Source organism: Mastigoproctus giganteus, chromosome 12 (genome assembly GCF_048544385.1).
Source record: "Mastigoproctus giganteus isolate SK-2022 chromosome 12, ASM4854438v1, whole genome shotgun sequence".
NCBI classification, from domain to species: domain Eukaryota; kingdom Metazoa; phylum Arthropoda; class Arachnida; order Uropygi; family Thelyphonidae; genus Mastigoproctus; species Mastigoproctus giganteus.
In genome coordinates, this window is record NC_143586.1 from 163,040,105 (window position 1) to 163,055,813 (window position 15,709).

Below are 15,709 nucleotides of genomic sequence, written 5' to 3' on the forward strand. Positions count from 1 at the left end.
TCTGATGTAGGTTCCCCCCCCCTCTTTTGGCAGAAAAACCGAATGAAGTAATATAAATGAAATATGAAAAAATAAATTAAAAAAAAAAAAAAAACGGAAGCATGTCACAGGGAGGGTTAAACAAATTTATTTTTGATCATTATAATCAGCTTCCACGTTCTGCGATCCACTTGAATCACAAATATTGCAGACATATAATACAGCCAACTTTGGAAAAATAGTTTTATTACCAAATTAAATCATCATTCACTCATTATCAGTGCTCAGCCAAGGGCAGGTTTGGGCATTCACTCAACAACCACTAATCCATAACCCCTCAAATTCATCTGTAATAGGTTCCCCTCAATAGTCCTCTGTGCCTCTTTCCCTCAGTTTTGCTCTCCATCACATTCTTTATCAATCCACCTCACAACACACATCCAGGAGAATTTCCCTTCTGTTTTCTGATTATTTTAGTCAAACATCTCCTCTCACCCACCCTTCTCAAAATTCTCACTTTATTGATCCATCTTATCTTTTCCATCCAACATCTCAAAACTTTCCAGTCTCTTAATATCTTCCGTTCTTATTGTCCATATCTCTCCTCCATAAAGTACCCACTCTATAATGGACATCTTATTGATCTTTTGCTTAAACTAATTCCTACCTCATTTTGGAATAATTACATAAAATAACCAATATGATATTATTCTTCTTTGTTTCTCAAAAGTTTTTTTTTTTTTTTTTAACCCATTCTTTGCATCTTCCACTATTATGCTTCCCAAATACCTGTGCCCCATCTTCATCCCATGCAGTTCTTCCTCATCTATTTTCTCTATTAACGGTCTCTTTAACTGTTAATTCTATAAATATAGAGATATATTAATCAAAGTCAGATATACAGAGGTATGATACACGCCATATCATACTCTTCCTAATTAAATACTTCAGTGTCCCCTTGACATGGGCACCTGTATGTGGTGAGGGCCAGTGATGCTGTTGGGCTTCCTGATTAGCATCATTTGAGACTGTCTCAAGTGATGCTAATTCTTGGCATATTGGAAGGAACGTCTCAGACATGCTAAGCTGCGCTTGCTACCTAGGAGTCAAAACGCTGATGGAAATGATATTCAGGTGACACTCAAGGCAAGTGGACTTAATTTTGACAAAGTCTGGTCAGTCTGTGACAACCAAATCCTTGCTTGCACCTTCGTGATGGTGGGACTGTTGGTAACCCTGGGTATAACTCCCATGTGGAAGTCCTGAAATTTTTTTTTTTTTTTTTTATGACAACTCCAAACATGAGAGATATTAAAACCTATAGTACTTAGTACCATGCATGGGTTGAAGGTTGAGAAGATGAAAGAAGATAATTGTTGACTTGCACTTCTGTAGATTGTATTTTTCAGGAAATACATATGAAGGACTGTTGTTCCAGAAAACAAAAGTTAAATGAATAAATGAGGAAGAAGAAAAGTTGGTTCTGTGAGTTTGAAGTTGGACAGTAAAAGGATGTTGACTGGTTGCGACAGATGTTCTGACTGAATTGGAAGAGAGAGAGGGGGAATTATAGGAGCCAGTTCAGAAGAACAGTGCCCATAGAAGTATCTATAGAAAAGTCATGCAGAAGAAACAGAACGTTTATGAGACAGAGAGTGGAGAGCCTGTTAGAGATGAGTTGTTAACCTAACTGCTCTCTTTTGAATGGAAACTAGATGCCTGAGAGAGATTTTGGGGGCACTGCCCCAGAAGCTGGAACAATATTCCCTGGTAGGACAGATTTGCAATTTGTATAGAGTGAACAACTGTTTGGAAGAAAAATAACGTGAGACCAATAGAGAAAACCCAGTTTTTTAGATGCAGAGGAAGCAATATTTGTAATGTGCTCAAGCCAAGAGAAAGCTTAGAAGTCAGGGTAATCCCCAATAGAGATATGTGATCTTGCCTAGAATTCAGTGTCATCAAAGATGAGCAGAAGATTTTTTTTTTGGTCCTTGAGGTTGTCATAGACATTCTCTCAGATATGCCAGACAAGCTGTTCTTGCTACCTGGGAGTCTAAAACGCTGATGGAACTGATATTCGGGTGACACTCAAGTCAAAGTGGACCCAATTTCGGCGAAGTCCGGACGGTCTATGACAGCCAAATTCTCTGCTTGCACCTTCACAATAGTGGGATTGTTAGTAATCCTGGGTATAACCTTCATGCACAAGTGCATGGTGGGTAACCACCCAGGTGTGAACCAAAGTAAGCAGGGGTCGAGGTGTGGCGCCCACACCACATGGAGGAACGCCGCCCCTCTATGTTACCAGGCAGTACTAGGTGGTAGATGACTCTCATCAACCGGTGAAATACCACCACTTTGATTATTGGAGGCTTGAAGTGGTGGAACCCATGTTTAGTCTCTAGAGCTAAGTTCCGGCCAACCCTTCCCTATCTCTTCCATCATGCAGTATGATTGATGATTTTTGAGGTTATGATGAATGTCGTGGCGAGATCCAATATTCCTTACATTTCGAGGGTACAGCTCTAAAACTGTGTTCGCAGGCCGGCCGCTAGTTAGTACACCGGACTGAACCTATTGGTAACTCTCTAGGAAGCTTCCAGATCAGCTAGTGTATAATCTTGCTACCACTACTCTGCCAGATAGTGACTGGAGGGAGTCCGAGTAGTGTGTATGCGGGGAGCATTGTCGAGGCCACGTTATGTCAAGGATCTGGGTATATTCTTACCACATGTACGCCATATCCAAAAATTTCATTACTTCATACAGCATGTCCCACCCACTTTTTCTTACTATTGAATACACCATGAATTGTCAAAATAATAGAGCAAGCTTATCTGCGAAAAGATATAAACCTCCCAAGGACTTCCTAATTCATTTCACAAATATACGTGGTCTCAGTTCTAATCTCAATGATGTCCATTTCCACTTGCAGTCTTCCAAACCCCATGTACTTTTTCTGACTGAATCTCAGTTATCAGTTGATTCAACTACTGCTCATCTCAGATGTCCAAATTATTTGCTGTATGATTCCTTTCGCCTCAACGGTGGTACTTGTGCATATGTCCGTTCTGATATTCCCTGTCAGAGACTTGGCAATTTGGAATCTCCTCTCTTTGATCTTCTCTGGCTTAAAATCTCTCTACCTCATTGTGTCAAATTCATCTGTTGTCTCTACCGTTCTCCCAACTCCACTAATCACTTGGAGCTCTTTGACTTCCTCTCTTTGCAGCTTGACTTTCTCCAGTCCAACTTTCCTAACAGTGAGGTAATTTTCCTTGGTGATTTTAACGTTCACAACTCCAGCTGGCTTCCGTTTTCTAGTCACACCGACCCAGCAGGTCGAGATGCTGAGGCTTTTGCAATTACTAATGACCTAGCACAGATTGTTCATTTACCTACAAGAATACCGGACAATCCTAATCATACAGCCAATACGCTTGATCTTTTTCTCACAAACAACCCTTCTAAGTACAAGGTTGAAGTGAGAGGTCCTTTAGGCACTTCAGATCACAACTTGGTGATGGTCTCTTTTCCAATGGAACCTTTATCTCATGGCTATTCTCAACTTCGTATTGTTTGGCATTACAAGAATGCAAAATGGGATGACCTGCGAGACTTCTTTTCTTCTTTTCCTTAGTCTGATTACTGTTTCAAAACTTCTGATGTCAACGTTTGCTCAGATCGTGTCAATGAAATTATTCTTGCAGGAATGGAATCCTTTATCCCGCACTCCACTTTAAAATCTCGTCCTTTATCTAAACCTTGGTTTTCCAATAAATGTGCTAAGGCTGTCCAAGAGAAGAACGTTGCATATCGTAATTGGCTTGTTTCTAATTCTTCAGTTTCATTTTCTGCCTACACCAAAGCTCGCAACAATTGTAAAGCAGTTATTAATCAGTCCAAACTAGAGTTTGAACAAGCTAAGAGTAGAAAACTTGCTTCTTGCCCTAATGGTAGCCGAGCATTCTGGTCTCTTGCCAAAGCTATTGGTCGCAACTTTTGCCCATCTCTGCTCCCACCTCTGTCCAAACCAGATGGTTCTGTTGTCACTTCAGCCAAGGATAAAGCTGACCTGCTAGCATCCCATTTTTCTTTGAGCTCATGTATTAATGATCTTGGTAAAACACCTCCCACCATTCCTAACACGCTCCATTCAATGCCTCCTGTGGTCTTCCGTCAAAAGGATATTAGAAGGATTTTGATGAATCTTGATGCTAAGAAAGCTCCAGGTCCTGATGGTATTTCTCCACTTGTTCTCAAAACCTGTGCTCCTGAACTTACTCCTATTCTTTGCCGCCTTTTTTCACTTTCTTATTCCAAAGGTGTTTTTCCTTCTGCTTGGAAATTTGCTCATATCCAGCCAGTTCCTAAAAAGGGTGACAAATCCCTCCCATCCAATTATCGTCCCATTGCAATTACTTCTACTCTTTCTAAAATAATGGAGAAATCAATTAACCGCCAACTCTTAAACTACTTAGAAACCTTCCGTCTGATCAACGATCGCCAGTATGGATTCCGTCAGTGTCGATCCACTGCTGATATTCTGGCTTATGTTACCCATTTATGGACTAATTCAATGGAAAGGTTTGGTGAAACACAAGTAGTTGCTCTTGACATCTCAAAGGCTTTTGATCGTGTTTGGCATAAAGGTCTTCTAAACAAGCTTCCATCTTATGGTTTGCCAACTGTTTTTAGTAATTGGTTATCCAGTTTTCTCTCTGATCGCTCACTGAGGGTGATGGTAGATGGCTCTCTGTCTTCTAACTTCTCCACTAATGCCGGTGTCCCCCAAGGTTCAGTTCTTTCCCCCACTCTTTTCCTCTTGTATATCAATGACCTTCTTCCATTGACTGGAAATCCTATCCATAGTTTTGCCAATGATAGCACATTGCATTCAACTTTCCATTTTGAGAAACCTTGTCCAGCTCAATCAGCTTCAAGTTCTCGAAAATCTGCTGCCAATTCCTTAAATGCCAATCTTCAGGTAATTCTCCAGTGGGGCAAAGACAACTTAGTTGATTTCAACCCTTCTAAAACTCAATCTTGTCTTATATCTCGCAAAAAGGATTCTTCTGCTCCTATGCTTATCTTTAGTGACACTCCGATTTCTAGGCAAAATGATATCTCTTTTGGGGATTACCCTGACTTCTAATCTCTCTTGGCACAAGCACATTACAAATATTGCTTCCTCTGCATCTAAAAAACTTCGTTTTCTCTTTCGCTCTCGGCGTTACTTTTCTCCCAAACAGCTGCTCACTCTGTATAAATCGCAAATCCGCCCTGCCATGGAATATTCTTCCCACATCTCCGGTGGTGCCTACAAAACCTCTCTCAGGCTTCTTGATTCCATTCAGAAGAGGGCAGTTAGGTTAATTAATGATTCATCTCTAACAGAGTCTCTCCACTCGCTTTCTCATAGACGCACTGTTTCTGCTGCATGCCTCTTCTACAGATACTTCCATGGGCACTGTTCTTCTGAATTGGCTTCTATAATTCCCTCTCTCTCTTTCAAAACAGTCCGAACACGTGCCGCCACCAGCCAACATCCATTTACTGTCCAACTTCAAACCCACAGAACCAACTTTTCATCTTCCTGATTTATTCATTCAACTGCCGTTTTCTGGAACAACCTTTCTTCATACGTATTTCCTGAAAATTACAATTTACAGAAGTTCAAGTCCAATATCAACAAATATCTTCTTTCATCTTCTCAACCTCCAACCCAAGCACGGTACTAAGTACTATAGGTCATAATACCTCTCGTGTTTGGGGTTCTCATAAAAATAAAAAAAAGAAGAATTCACACACTTAGTCTAAGGCATGTGTGAGTTAAAAGGCACATTGCTAAAAAAAAAAAAAATAGTCATTCTAAGTGAGATTCAAGTTAAAACCGTCTTGGGCTAAATATTTAATTATCTGAAAAACACAAGTTATTGTCAGCAGAGGCTGATGTACTTAAAGAAATTGAAGAAAGAAAGTTGGCAAAGTTTGTTAATTTTGCTAAAATGGTCTCGTCGTCTTATTTTTTATTCATGAAGTTCAAGAAGGAGAGACTGCGTTAGCGATGAGTTGTTGACCTAACTGCTCTCTTCACAGACATGCATAAAGCTAACTTGACAAAGTGTTTATATGGGGATTCCTTGGGCAGCAGTCAGAAAATCCTTGCAGTAGGGAAATCTTAATGTGGGTAGAATGTGACTTTGCTTAAGGGTTCTTGAAAATAACAAATAAAAGTGATGCTTAGTTAGCATTAGCATTAGTAGAGGCATTTGATGCAAGAAAGCAAGCTTATGCAGCATCAGCCAAAAAAAAAAAAAAAACCCACTTCCACTTCACCCCTCTGTTCGTTCAAAATACCTGTCCAGCTGAGCCTTAAACTTATTTAGGCTATCAACCTCCACCACAAGGGATGGAAGTCTGTTCCACCAACCAACCACCCGCTGGCTAAAGGCAAATTTCAGCACGTCTATCCTACATCTGTCTTTCCTCAATTTGAATTTATGCCCTCTCAGGTGATTTTTCTGAGCTAGAGGAAGAATCCCATCAGCATTGAGCATGCTTAAACCATTCAGGGCTTTATACACCTCTATCAGATCACCTCGCTGGTGCCTAGTCTCCAGACACTGTAATTTACAAAACTTAAGCCTTTCTTCGTAAGAGCACCCCTTTGTTCCATTCACTAATCTTGTTGCCCTTCTCTGTACTCGTTCCAGCAGCTCTACATCCTTCTTGAAATGAGGCCTCCAGACCTGTATACAGTACTCTAGGTGTGGCCTGACCATCGCCTTATACAATGGAATAATCACCTCCTTATCCCTACTGGAAAAATTCCTGTATATCATTGACAATACTCCATGAGCTACTCTTGCAGCCCGTCTGCACTGCTCAGAGAACTTCATATCTGCCTGCACAACCACCCCCACGTCCCTTTCATTCTCTACCACTGTCAGTGTAGTACCACAGAGTTGATACGTTGCTCTGGGGTTGCTGTTTCCCATGTGTAGTACTTTACATTTGTCAATGTTAAACTTCATTTGCCACCTCTCAGCCCATCTGCTCAACCTTTCCAGATCCTGTTGCAGCAGCATAGTGTCCGTAGTGTCCTTGACAACCCTGCCAACCTTTGTATCGTCTGCAAACTTGGACATTAAGCCGGATATACCATCATCAATATCATTTATAAATACAGAAAACAATAATGGACCCAACACTGAGCCCTGAGGGACTCCACTAATAACATCAGTCCACGATGAGCAGTGTCCATTGATTACCACTCTCTGTCTTCTCCCCCTCAACCACCCCTTTATCCATAGCAGCAATTTGCCTCCAATGTCACACTGCTCCAATTTGTGTAGCAGTCTTCCATGTGCAACAGTATCAAAAGCCTTTCTAAGATCCAAGTATATAATATCAAAGTTATTCCCTGCATCCAGTTCTTTTGTGACTGCATCATAGTATCCAATCAAGTTGGTCAGGCAAGACTTCCCCTTAACAAAACCATGCTGTGTCTGAGCTATAACTGAAGTCTTGTCTAAATGATCCTGCAGTGCTTCTTTAACCAGTGCCTCCATTAATTTTCCTGGAACAGAAGTTAAGCTCACAGGTCTATAATTACTTGTGTCAGCCTTTGATCCTCCTTTGTGAATTGGGGTCACATTTGCACATTTCCAGTGTATGGGTACCTCCCCTGCGTCCAAGGAAGCTCTCATAATTATGGCTAAGCGTTTGCTTACTTCCTTTGCTGCCTCCTTTAATATAACTGGATAGATCCCATCCACCCCGGGTGCCTTTCTTGTGTTTATCTTCAAAAGTTTCTCCTCCACTTTACTCCCAGTTATTTCAAGATTCTGTAGCTTACTGCTAGAGTTGAATACACCTCTGGCATTCCCCTCGCTGAATAACTCCTCATGTGTGAATGTCGATGCAAAATATTCATTTAGTTTGTTGGCTACCTGAGCAGGATCATCAACACTTGCTCCATCAATATCAAGTGGACCAATCTGATTCATCCCCTTCCTTCTAGAGTTTACATAAGTAAAGAACTCTTTGCTGTTTTTCTTTGCATCCCTTGCCAAGGATTTCTTGTTATCTGCCTTCGCCTGCCTAACCTCCTTTGTAACTTGGTTGCATATTAACTTGTATCTATCATAGGCTTCTGTGTCATGTGTTAATTTGTATGTATCCCATGCATTTTTCTTCTCTGCCATATGCGTCATTAGTTCATCTGACATCCATTTTGGCCTAAACCTTGAACAATATTTCTTAGTTGGTATGTAAAGCCTAGTAGCTTCCAAGATAAGTTCTTTGAATGCTTCCCATTTTGAATTTGCTGTTGGTAACATCATCAGTTGGTCCCACTGTATAGAATTTAAATACTGTCTCAGTCCATCGTAGTCGCCTTTACGGAAGCAATAACCCTTCCCTTTACCCCTAATGGTAGTTACCTCTTTGAGTAAATCCCACTTCAGCACACTGTGATCACTGCCACCTAGTGGTTCATTTATCTGCAGATTCTTAATGCATGAAGAATCACTGCTGATAATCAAATCAAGAGTACTACTCCCTCTAGTTGCCTCCCGAACATGCTGATGTAGAAAACAATCATCCAATAAATCCACAAAAGCCCTGCTAGTGTGTGAGTAACCAGCCCCCAAATTCCAGTCAATATCTGGGAAATTAAAATCTCCCATTATAAGACACTCTGATTTACCGGCCCACTCTATTTCCCTGTACAGTTCCTTATTATACTCATCAGAGTCATTAGGCCTATAGCACACTCCTACTCTCAATTTTGATCTCCCAATGTTTATGTCACACCAAACTGACTCCACACTGCACTGTCCAGCGATGTCGACTGGCTTCACTTCCTTGGTTTTTATGTGTTTCTTAACTAATAGCATAACCCCTCCCCCCTTCCTATCCTGTCTATCCTTTCTGTAGACGTTGTACTCCCCAAATTGCAGTTCTGCATCCCTTATATCTGTGTGACACCACGTCTCTGATATCCCAACAATATCTGCCTTCGATGTTTTGAGCAATACCTCAAATTCATCAAATTTATTTACTAAACTCCTAGCATTGGTGTACACGCAAGTATACCTGCACCTGTTTCTATTCTTAGCTACCCTAACACAACCCATGTGTTTACTTGTACCGCAATGGCTCCCAGCAGTCTCTGAAATACCATGCATCTTGTTTTTCAGGCTTCTGCTCATTCTAATAGAAGCAGTGCAAGAATCTCTTTCACCTCTGCCAGTGGCTACTGTCAATCTATTGGTCTTTGTCTCCCCCCAAGCTAGCAGTTTTCCGACCCACCTAACACTGCCTCGATAGCATCAGCAAATATTCTTGCACCCTTTCTATTTAAGTGTATCCCAGCCCTATAGAAGCAATCTCTCCTGTTAACAAGTACAGTCCAGGCTGAAAAAAATTCTACCCCTTGAGCCTTGCACAATCTTTCCAGGGCCGAATTGATCGACAAGGCTCTGATCATATACTCCCTCCTATCGTGTCTGGGCAGAATTGCAGACACTTTCAAATTCAACCCTAATTCTCGGCTTTTGTTCAACAGTGACCTGTACTTGTTAAGTAATTCTGCCGGTCTCCTACTCTTAATATTATTAGTGCCAACGTGTACAACTATATCACCTTTTGTGCCCTTAAAAGATGATATTCGCTCTACAACGTCATCAACCTTTGCCCCTGGCAGACATACCCTGGTCCTGTTCCACCTATCTTTTTTACAAAGCATGTTCCCCGTTTCCCTGACAATAGAGTCACCAACAACTACTAGTTCCTTCGGGACCAGCGCATTCTGCCTTAGGGGTTGTCTGTGTCACGTGATGCCCAAGTGCAAGCTCTGGCGTTGATGTGGGCAGCTGAGAGCTTGATGGGCCCCTCAATTTAGTTTCTTCGAGGGCATCCACCCTGTCCTTCAAGCTCTCATATAGGCCCACAAGAACGCCGAGTTGTTGCCTGATATCGATACACTCCTTGCATCGCGCACACACAAAGACATCCCCCTTGGCAGTATCATGTCCCGTACCCGATTGCTCTGCAAACATCAAGCAAACAGTGCATTTTATAAGGCTGTGAGTCAGAGGACAACTGCCCCCCTCAGTTCTGCTCTGAGCCACAGCAGTTCCATTAGCTTGAGCCTTTTGCTTTGCTGCTCTGGTCTGAGTCATGATTCTATTAATTTATTAATTAATTATGTTATGTTATTAATTATATTACGTTTGTAATCTAAGTCGTTATATGTATTTATTTAAACGTACAATTTAACTGCTAACGAAGTTCAACTAATGCTATCTAGTACGGTATATAACCTACGGTATATCTAGTACGGTATCACAATGGCGGGAAAGTTACTAACGTTACTAAGTTGTTGCAGTATGATCAGCTACGCTGAAATTCAATCTGTTTGACTCAAGTGTCATTTGAACATCGCTTTAATCAACATTTTAGACTCTCGGGTAACAAGCCCTAGCATACCATACCTGAGAGAATGTCAATGACCAGCCTCAGGGACCAAGCAGATCTTTTTGGCTCTGTCTCAGTGTAGAATTAATTTTAAATAAAGCTGGCATAAAAATTCAAATCGCAGGCATCAGAGATTCATAGAGGTCAATAAGATTTGCAATATTGTGCACCAAAATTTTTAGCAGTGAATCTTCATTTTAAGAAATAGGCTAATATACATTTTCAACTTTACATTTTCAATTTATCTTTTACTTATAATTCAGAACAATTTATTATCTTGGCTTTTTTTCCGGACTGAAGGTTGATAAGCTGTGAGTAGTGGGTGCTGCTCCCCGCCCAGTTAAAAGCAGAAAATAACTTTAAATTTTATTTCAAATAAATTGCTTTCAAATAAAATTCTTTTAATATATCCTTATTTTAACTCAATTGTCCAACATAAGTTGCATTATTTTCAAACTTAGACAATAAGCTTGACATGCATTTATCATTAATAAATGTTGAAAGCAGTAAGGGGACCCCAGCACTGAATCTTGAGAGACTTCACTAATAACATTAGTCCAAGAAGAGCAATGCCCATTTATAACCACCCTCTATCCTCTAACACTCAGCTGTACATTTATACATAACAGTAACCTATCCCCCAATGCTGCAGTGCTCCAATTTGCATAGCAGTTTTCCATCTGGAACATTGTCAAAAGCTTTTCTGAAGTTTGTGATGTCAAAATTATTTTTTGCATCCAGTTCCTTTGTTATTGCATCATAGTGTCAATTAAGTTTGGCATGCAAGATTGCCCCTTAACAAAACTATTCCTATCAAAATGATCATATAGTACTTTGACTATTGACTCCATTAGTTTTACTGGACCAGATGTCAAGCTTACTGGTCTGTAATTACTTACCTCAAAATAAGTAGTATTTATGTAGCCTAAATTGATCAGTAATGATCAATTTAGGCTACGTAAATACTACTTATTTTGAGGAAGAATTTCCATCATAAAAATAACTCAATGTGAAAATTGAGTTATTTTAAAACATTTTAAAAAAATTACTTATATCAGGTAATTTTTTAAAAATGTTATCTTATAGTGGTAATTAGTGTTTTATTATATTTATATATATTATATTAGTATAGGTATTTTAAATTTGTGCTTGTTTTTTTTGTTTCAAAGTTTTTTTTTTTTGAAACTACACAACCAGTAGTTTCTGGTGTTTGTTTTACTTTACCCTTTTAGGATAAAATTAGTTACAACACTTTGTTGTAACTGTTGTAGTGCAATGTCAGTTAATTTTAATAAGATAGGACAGTGGTTCTCAGTGGTATGTCATAGGTAGTACTTAAAATATGCCATTATTGCATTTTAATTTTAGTGGATTTGAATATAAATCTCTACTTTTTGTGGTAGAAGCCAGAGGATTTCACAACTATATTGTAATTGTTTTCCTTGAAACTGATATACCAGATGAACATTGAAGAATGGGCAATTCATTTTTTGTGGGCGTGTAATATTCTTGAGCCTGCAGTGTTTAGACTTGTGTCCACATACCCTAGACCACATCAACCCCTCTGGTATGGCATTGGGATTGTCTTAGTGTGTCATGCACCCAAGACTAGTCATTTGTCACATGCACACATTGGAGAAAAGGTTGAAAACTACTGGAATAGAGAACATTTATTTACACACATTTTTTACATTATTTGAACTTGTTTTTTAAGTTTCTCTTTTTGAGTTAAAGCAATGCAGTTCTTACCTAATCTGATTTTTTTTTTCTTTCTCCCATTTTTCTTAGTTAGATATCAGCATCTCTACACCCCCTATATCAGGTAAAAATTTTTTTTTTTTTTTTTGCTTTCTGTGGACTAAAATTTTGTTCATATTATTGTTTATATCATATATCATCTTATTTATCTTTTTATTTTAATTTATCCTGTATATATAATCTTTATATAATAAACTTTCCTATGCTGAAGATATTTTGGTACAAGTAGATTGCAGGATTCCTGGGAAGATTGGTTATTTGGTTGCAATCAAAATTTCAAACTGAAACATGGATTTCTAGTCTAGCATTAATTTTGTATAAATTATTTAACTGTTTCTTATTTGTTAAAAAAGAAAATTTACATTTTAACATTCAGTGGTTAATTTATTTAACCTGCAAATTTTTTATTTATATCCATAATATCTTCACTTTTTTGTTTGTTTGTTAAAGTAAGGGGGTGGGAGAAGGAGCATGCACATTCATCTTCTACAATCTAGTACTCAAATTTTATCCAAATACACAAATGCCTATTTTTTCTTTTTCTTTTTTTAAAAAAGTGCCATACATGCATGCATGCAAATCTTATTGTACATCTCCCATGCTTTTCAACTTTCCAGATTTATATCAAATAATCTCTTTTTCACTCAATTTGACCCGTCTCCATCTCACCATCATAATATAGTTGGGGACAAAGTGTTTCTTCATCTTTTTGCAAAAACAGTTTTTTCTATCTTTTTATTTTCACAAAAAAAATTAAGAAAATCATTTTAAAATTGGATTTTTCTAAAAAAATTTTGCATTTCTTCTATTTTCATTAACGAATTAGCTATCAGGTGTACTGGTGAGGATAATCAAATGGTTAATCAATTATTTCCTTGAGACTGTCACATACATTCTCTCAGGTATGCCAAGCTGGTCTTTCAACCTGAGAATCTAAAATGATGGTAGAACTGTTATTCGAGTAACACCCAAGTCAAGTCAAGTGGGCCTAATTTCGGCAAAGTCCAGTCAGTCTGTGACAGCCAAATCCTTTGTTTGCATCTTCACAATGGTGGATCTGTTAGTAACCCTGTATAACCCCATTTGCAAGTCCTAAAATATGGCACCTAGTATACTGGAGGTGAACACCCAGGTGCAAACCAACCGTAAGCAGGGGTCAAGGTGTGGTGCCCACACCACTTGAGCATTAGCAAGGGCACATTTGATGCAAGAAAGCAAGCTTATATAGCATCAGCCAAAAAAAAAAAAAAAAAAAACACTTATTTCACCCATCCCCTCGCTCCAAATGTTTGTCAAGTTCTGCCTTGAATTTATTTAAGCTATCAACTTCTACAACAACAGATGGAAGTTTGTTCCAGCAATCACCTGCTGGCTAAAGGCAAACTTATGCACATCTATCCTACAACAGTCTTTCCTCAATTTGAATTTATGCCCTCTCAGGTGATTATTCTGAGCAAGAGAAAGAATCCCATCAACATTGAGCATTCTCAAACCATTCAAGGCTTTATACACCTCAATCAGATCACCTCGCAGGTGCCTTGTCTCCAGACACTATAATTTGCAAAACTTAAGCCTTTCTTCGTAAGAGCAACCCTTTGTTCTGTTTACTAATCTTGTTGCCCTTCTCTGTACTCGTTCCAACAGCTCTACATCCTTCTTAAAATGAGGCCTCCAGACTTGTATACAGTACTTTGCTTTGCAGTGGTTTACAAGATGATGCCAAAAGTTTAAATGAAGATCAAAGAATGAGAAAACTCCAAGCTTGTGAAGATGTTTTGAAAAAAAAAAATGAAGACTATCCAGACTTTGAGTACTGTAATTACTTGCAATGAAAGTTGACTGTTCCAGTATAACCCAGAAACTAAAAGACAGTCAATGCAGTGGAAGACAAAACAATCCCCCAGACCAAAAATAAATAAATAAAAAGCAAATGTCAAAATCAAAAATCATGCTTCTTGTTTTCTTCAATATTAAAGGAATTATTATGGCTGAATATATCTCACTAAATCAGACTGTTGTTCAGACATATTGCATTGAAGTTTTGATAAGGCTGCATGAAAAATTTGAAGGAAGAGATCTGAATTGTGAAAGGCTAGTTGGATGCTCCATCAAGACAGTGCTCCAGCACACATGTTTGGCCAATTTCTGGCCAAAAAACAAATCCCTGTGACTTTTCTCTTCCCTAAACTTTAAAAGTGCACTTAAGGGAAGACATTCAGAAAAAAAAAACATTAAAAGGGCTTCTAGAAGATGACGTTCAGAAATTTTTCTGTGTGTGGAAGAAATGTATGGAACAGTGTGTGCAAGTCCAGGGCAATATTTTGGAATGGATAACTTGTATGGTATGAAATATTTATTGCAACAGTCTCATCATTTAATAGTCACACCTTGTATAAATTATACAAGTGATTCAAAACATCTTAAGCAAGTTTAAAGAAATTGAAAAAGGCAAATTTGTAAAGTCATAGGCTTCATTTTTGTGAAAGTTTTTTTTTGAATTCTAATGCAAATTTTGGATTTTACACAAGTAAATTAGTTCAATGCTAATATCTTGTTTAGTAGCAACACTCATGTGTTTCTGATATTTGCAATAATTTTTTTTTTTTCACAAAATTTGACTTCTGAAACCTCTGTTTTATAGATCAGAAAATGCATTACATAATGAATGTCCAAATGTGCATGCTTTCAATAACTAAAAAAAAAGTTAAATATTACAATCATTAATATTTATTCTAATTATTAATAATCTTGCACTGTTTTTCTGTTAAAGGCTTCCAATTTAGTACCATTTATTTTTTAGTGATTCCTGAATATATTTTTTTTTTGCTAGTTTTTACACTAGTAGTTAGCTGTTATAACATTATAATTACAGATAAGTATTCTGCTGGTATTCTGACTCCAAGCAGGTTATTCAACCAGAGTAACATTACAAAGTCTTTTACTTCGCCTGCTCAGATCGATCCTTTTTATTATCAAGGGTAAGTACCAAATAATCTGTTGTTCATATTCATTATTGACTACTATCATTAGTGAATCTTCACTATTTGTTATATATATATATATATATATATATATATTACCATACAGTATATAATACTGCCAAAATATGGCATTACCTGTTCCAATTTACATTTTCAGAACTAGTGAATATCAATTTTTCTTATCATTGGACTAATTTCCATCATAGCCAATGACCTGAAGGTTATGATCTGATTGCATATTTTTGTATTTGATTTAGTTGAGGCTTTCAGGCCTAATGTGTTAACATTTAACCACTTCTAGCTCGGATTCACAAAAAAGTATGAGTTGCATGAGGATATGTGCTTAAATGCTTATAGCACGCATTATTCAGATTTTATTTATTTATTATTATTTATGTTTTTTTGTTGTTAGTCAACAGTACTGTATGGTCTCCAAGAGTTAAATACCATTTTCAGACTATTAGCAGTTGTAATAAGAGTATGCAGTGGGGCACTGCATACTC

At 38.1% G+C, this 15,709-nt stretch overlaps 1 protein-coding gene across 1 annotated transcript in view; it reads left to right on the plus strand.

Annotated features, from left to right (window-relative positions):
• Window positions 1-15,709, plus strand: part of Nup35 (nucleoporin 35) — a 124,684-nt gene that overhangs the window by 54,399 nt on the left and 54,576 nt on the right. The window contains exons 6-7 of the mRNA XM_090386127.1: window positions 12,256-12,289; window positions 15,098-15,203. Coding sequence (XP_090242253.1) covers window positions 12,256-12,289; window positions 15,098-15,203 — 140 coding nt within the window. The remainder of the gene's footprint in view (window positions 1-12,255; window positions 12,290-15,097; window positions 15,204-15,709) is intronic.